At 52.7% G+C, this 5,284-nt stretch overlaps 1 protein-coding gene across 1 annotated transcript in view; it reads left to right on the top strand.

Annotated features, from left to right (window-relative positions):
- Positions 1–3,711: 3,711 nt before the first annotated feature.
- Positions 3,712–5,284, top strand: part of MAP2K3 (mitogen-activated protein kinase kinase 3) — a 17,228-nt gene continuing 15,655 nt past the window's right edge. Inside the window, exon 1 of the mRNA XM_010139341.1 lies at positions 3,712–3,727. Within this exon, the coding sequence (XP_010137643.1) occupies positions 3,712–3,727 (16 nt within the window). The remainder of the gene's footprint in view (positions 3,728–5,284) is intronic.

Below are 5,284 nucleotides of genomic sequence, written 5' to 3'. Positions count from 1 at the left end.
TTTTCTCTGTTTTTGGTTTGTTTTTTTGTTTTTTTTTTTTTTTTGTTTTTTAGCATGCTCTTTGCTTTTCTCTCGGCACCGTCTCCTTTGCCTTCTCCTATTCTCAATTAAGGTGTTGGGGCTGGGATTGCTTCCAGACCTTTGTCTCAGGGCAGCACGCCAGCGTCTGCAGCTGAGTCGGTGCGCCGTGCTGGTCCCATGAGAAGGCTCGTGGCCGCGGGTTTGATGCTGGCTGTGCACGCTGCGGGCTGGCTGGAGCTATGTGCTGCCCAGCTCCGTGGTCCCCAGCAAACTGTGGGTTGGGTTAACTACCCAGCATTTTCCCACCACCCCATGGTGGGTTCACAGTGTGCTGCACCTGAGCTTTGAGGAGACACATGCTCTGAGAAATACAGATGCTGCTGGTTTTTTGGGCAGAAAATCCAGTTGGAACGATGGATGTGGAGGAGCCAGTGCCCAGCTCCCAGAGGATGCTCTGCCCACACCCTAGCTTGATGCCTCCTCAAGAGGTGCCTCTGTGACCATAACCACCTTTACACCAGGGTTTTGACATGCTCTGGTGCAGAGCAGCACAATTTTTGATGTGAATGCAGTGTGTCCTGTGCTGGCATGGTGCAAATGCCAGATGGTCAGTGCTTTTCAGGTTCGTGAAGTGACTCTGGTCTCTTCTCGTGTGTGGTTCCTTGGAGATGTGCTCCATCGTCACGGGGCTGCAGGATAGCAAACAGCCACCTGGGAACAAAACACCAAATCAAATGTTTTTTGCAGCCCTTGGGGTTATGCAGGTAACCTAAAAATACAACTGGAATGTAACTGGGCGGTGACATCCTCCTGGAGTGGCTGGCAGAGCCGGCGTGGCTTGCGACAGCGTTATCTGGCTGGTGCATGGAGGCCGGGTGTGGCTCCCGGCCCAAGAGGTGACAGCACGAATGGGGCTATCAGTAGCTTTGGCCTGTCCCCAAATCCCTTGCTGGGTACCAGGAGGTTGTACCCTTCTCCCGTGCATCGGTCTTGACATCCTGCTCCGCTGGAGGAGATGAACCTTGTGTGGTATCGGGGACTGATTGTCCCAAAGCACCATCCAAGGGGATGAGAAAGATGACCCTGTTCCCTTTCCAGCTGGACTCGGTTCAAAGGCTTTATTTAAAAATAGAGCTGCTGCCGAGTTTCCAGGCTGCAGGTCCCGTGCATGGCTCGGGCACGTGGGGCTTTCCCGTGGGATGTGCACCTTGTACATGGAAAGGCAGGTGCATCCCGGGCTTGAGCCAGCGGCTGCGTTGCAGCCTTGGCCAGGGAAGCTGCGGCAGTTCCTGGTCAGACGGCGAGGTGCAGTGGGCATCGGGCAGCGAGGTGCTGGGACAGCATGGCCAGATGGTGCATGGACTTTTCTCTGATCGAGGGAAGGGGGTATCCTGTGAAAATTCCCCCTCCCCTTGGTTAGGGAGCGACTCTTCTTTCAGGGCAGGTGAAGCTCTTCATTGTTTGCTCAATCCAAACACATGCCTATAAAAAGCTCCTTGCTGAGGAAGGGGCATTTCTCAGGGCAAAGTGCCTCTTCCCTGGCCCTGGTTGCGATGGTGACCCAGCCTTAACCAAAGTGGCCTCAGGAGATGCTGCCTGTCTGCAGGGGAAGGGTGGGGAGAGGGGCCCGGTGTTGGCAGGGCACTGTTTGAGCTCATTGCTGTTTTTAAGGGTGTGCTCTTCCACTTATTGAAGCCAGCCTGCTGGCAGGAGGCTGCTGGCAGTGATGGGAGCCATCCTCGTCCCTGGCTTTGCCCCGGTGTACCTGGACCTGCTGTGAGTGCCATGACTTCTCATGGCAGGATTTGCTCCCCTGGCTTCCCTTACCTGTTGTGGGGTGACATCCCAGCACCAAGGTGCGGGGAGGCTTCGCTAACACCAGTGAATCACCCGACGCCTTTTGTTCCTCTGGGGTTACTGGTAGTGTGGAAAGGGCTGGATGGTTCATGGCAAATGGTCTGTGTCTCTCAAGGCAACTCCTATGTTGACAAACTTTTGGAGGGGCTGCTGATGGTGAGACTTGAAAGGATGCTTAGTTTTGTTTTGGGGTTTTGTTTTGGTTTGGTTTTTCTGTTTGTTTGTTTTTTAAGATGCTTTAGAGATGTGGGGAAGCTCCGCATTATACCACCCCTGGTCCTCGGGCACTGAAACCCAACAGCACTAATTCAAAGGAAATCGTGTTTCCCATCCCACCTGCTGGGTTAGGGACTTTCTGCTCCAAAGCAGCGCTGACTTTGTGGCTGCACAGATCCTTGAAGCGTCTTATGTCTGGGTCAGGGAATTAGCAATGAAGGCAGAGAGTTAGTGTCAGGAGGGTGATGCAGCATCGTTCTCCCCACGAGACGGGGGACTCAGTGCTGTCTGTGATAGCAGCGCCTGCGTCAGCATCCTTCATGTGCTGATGATCTGTGCCTGAAACTATACCCTGGGAATGGAAACGTGCCTGAGAAAATATCTTCCGCAGTCCTCCTGGGCCTTATATAAACACTATTTAAAATTAGAGTCACTCATTATGTTGGTATGTGCATTTACCTTGACCTTTGACTTTTCTGCCTGCAAATGCGTATGGCCTGGCACAGCCTGCGAGTTGGGGACTAGCTCAGGAGCAAACCGGAGGTATGTTTTCTATAATTAGTTTAAGGTAAAGAAGATGATGCAGTATCTTCCCTCCAGGCCGACAGGGAAATCAAAAACAAAACTGCAGCCAGCCAAAGCTGAGTCTGGCTTTGATCAGGGCTGTCGGTGCTGGCTTCTGCCCGGCTGGTTTTCAGGGAAAGGGGAAGAGCAACGATACTTTGCCACAGCTCTTTTCACATGTGTTTGCAGAGAAATGGAATTTTTTTTTCTCCACGCCTTCGTCTCTCTCCCTTGCTATTTACCAGCCAAATCCATGCAGCGATTTATGTTTTGCCGTCTTGGTTGTCACCCTGGAATAGCTGCTGAGCTCGGTGCTGGTATTGTCATGGAACAATATTTCTGCTATTTGTTGTGGTAATAGTTGTTAGCGGCGAAGCAATTAGGGTGTCACCTGCAGCACGAAGAAATGTGACCTCTATCTATGCTGGCACCCCCTCGGTGCCCAAACCAGTGAGCGTGGGCTCTGATGACTGGCTGATGCTGGGTGGTGGCAGGGCTGTCCCCAAGCAGGGCTCGCTCTGGTGGGATGCCTGGGGGGAGGGATGGAGGAAGCAGGAGCCTGGCTCTGCCTCTCTGCCTTCAGGCTGCCTTTGAGTGATTTAATTTGTTGGAAGAAAACGCGTCTCACCAGGATGCACTGTAGCAGTCCAGTGGTTCAATGGCTCCCGGAGCTGGAGCTGGCTCCCCCCCAGTTTCCTGTTGACGTCACCGGCTATTTCGCCGCTGCAGCTTTTACAACTGTTGAGCTTTCAAGGGTAATCGGAGCCGGGACTGGCCAACCTCGGGGCGGCTGCCGATGAGGGAACGTGGTGATACCTTGCCTGTCTTGCCCTCACGGACCCCCGGGAGCTGGGGACGCTGGGCGAGCGGAGCTGCGTGAAGCCATTGAGCGCTCTGGGCCATGCATTCGCACTGAAAAGAACCACCCGTGCTTGCGAGAAGTGCCGTGCACTGGATCCCGCGGGATTTTTTTGATCCCCTCCCTCCTCCATTCCGCCCCCATCCCTCTCTTCTGCCAAGCGTGCCGGCGCTGGGCTTCATTTCTGGGAAACCATGGACAAGAAGCAAGGTAGATGCTGCAATTTCCAAAACACGTGGTGGGGGAGAGCGAAGGGCTCGCGCTGGTGCTAGAAGGGGCTGTGTAACTTTCTGGGGTCAATCCGTGCGGTTTTACTTCTCTCTTCTGGTTTGGGCAGCGGGTTGGTGTTTGCAGCTGGGGATCTGGAATTTTAAAGCACTGGAAACTTGCATGTTTTGTGTGGGGTTGAAACACTGGCATTTTAATTGTTAAAAAAAAAAATCTAGCCTGGCTAAGGGAAAATCTGTGGAGGGTAAAGCTGGCTGCTGGCTCCGGTTTTGGTTGCATTCCCGGGATTGCAGGGTTTTCCAGCAGCTCTTGCGTGGTCGTCCCCTGCTGAAAAGCCTGTTGCTCCGGACAGGCGGGCGCCTCGGCAGTCAGGAGCTCTGATTCAGCACGGGCTGACAGGTTGTTTTGGGGCTGCAAGGGGCTTTTTCTGAAGCGTATTAGTGAAGTTGTGTCACTAATGTGAACACTGCTCAGAGGAAGTAAGTAAAGCCCATAACTCTAGAGAGACAGAAAAAAAGGTGTTATGTTGGGGTTTTCTTTTTCCTTTTCTCTCTGTTTTTTTCTTTTTTCTTTTTTTTTTTTTTTTTTTTTTTTGCAGAAGTGGTGAGCGTGGGGCGGTGATGACCCACCAGAGCCTCTCTCTGCAGCGGGACCTCGATGAGTGATGGCTCTCAGCAGGTTGAGAGCCCTTTTTCCACTTCCACAGATAGCTTTTTCCACTCTCAACAGTGGAAAATAGCACAAAGTGTGCTTGTGAGGAGCTGGCTCTCATGACCAGAGCAACCAAATTCCCCTCTCTGCTTTGCACCCTGCCTCTAATTTCTTTTGTTTTTTCTTCCCCTTGATTTTTTTTTTTTTGTTCCAGCTCTTTCTTTGCAGCAGGGCTGGGATCCACCCTTCAGCCTCTGCCCCATCCCTGGCATTTGACTCTCCTTGGACCGAGGAGAGCTGAGGTGCACCCAAAACATTTTCCCCAGCATTGACAAAGTGGGGTAGCTCTGGAAGCAGCCATCCCCAGGACTTCACCTGGGGCTGGAATCGGAGCCCTGGGGAGGTGGCGGAGAGGTTTAATTTCAGAGGTTGGCTCAGGCACATAGTTTTATTTGCAGTTCTTTAGACTGTCCCGTTCGTTTCTCTCCGCCCATGCCAGCAAAGTGGGAAAATGATAAATCTCCTGGGGAGAGGTGCAGTTGGTGGCGGCGAAGAGGACGGTTCAAACGGTGAATTAAGCAGTTCCAGGAAATGTCTGTGCCAGTTCCTAGCTGGTGGAGGTTATAGCATGAAAAAAAATTGTTAGGCTTTTTTTTTTTTTCTTCTGTCTTTAGGAGGAAATGGTTCCTTTCTTAGCATAAAGGATGCAGTTACATGCCCGCAGCATCACGTGGGTTACAATCTCGTCTGCACCAGGAACTTCTGTCAGCTAATTTTCCCCTGCCTGGGTGCAAGGCGCTGTGCTGTGTGACCCCACGGCCGGCAGCCCCTTCCACTGCCCCGAACATGGCACTGGCAGGACCCCAGGCATCCCCACGCCCCGGCGGC

The sequence above is a fragment of the Buceros rhinoceros genome, unplaced genomic scaffold, assembly GCF_000710305.1.
Source record: "Buceros rhinoceros silvestris isolate BGI_N320 unplaced genomic scaffold, ASM71030v1 scaffold36760, whole genome shotgun sequence".
In the NCBI taxonomy this organism is placed as follows: domain Eukaryota; kingdom Metazoa; phylum Chordata; class Aves; order Bucerotiformes; family Bucerotidae; genus Buceros; species Buceros rhinoceros.
This window is presented reverse-complemented; position numbering and strand designations above follow the sequence as displayed.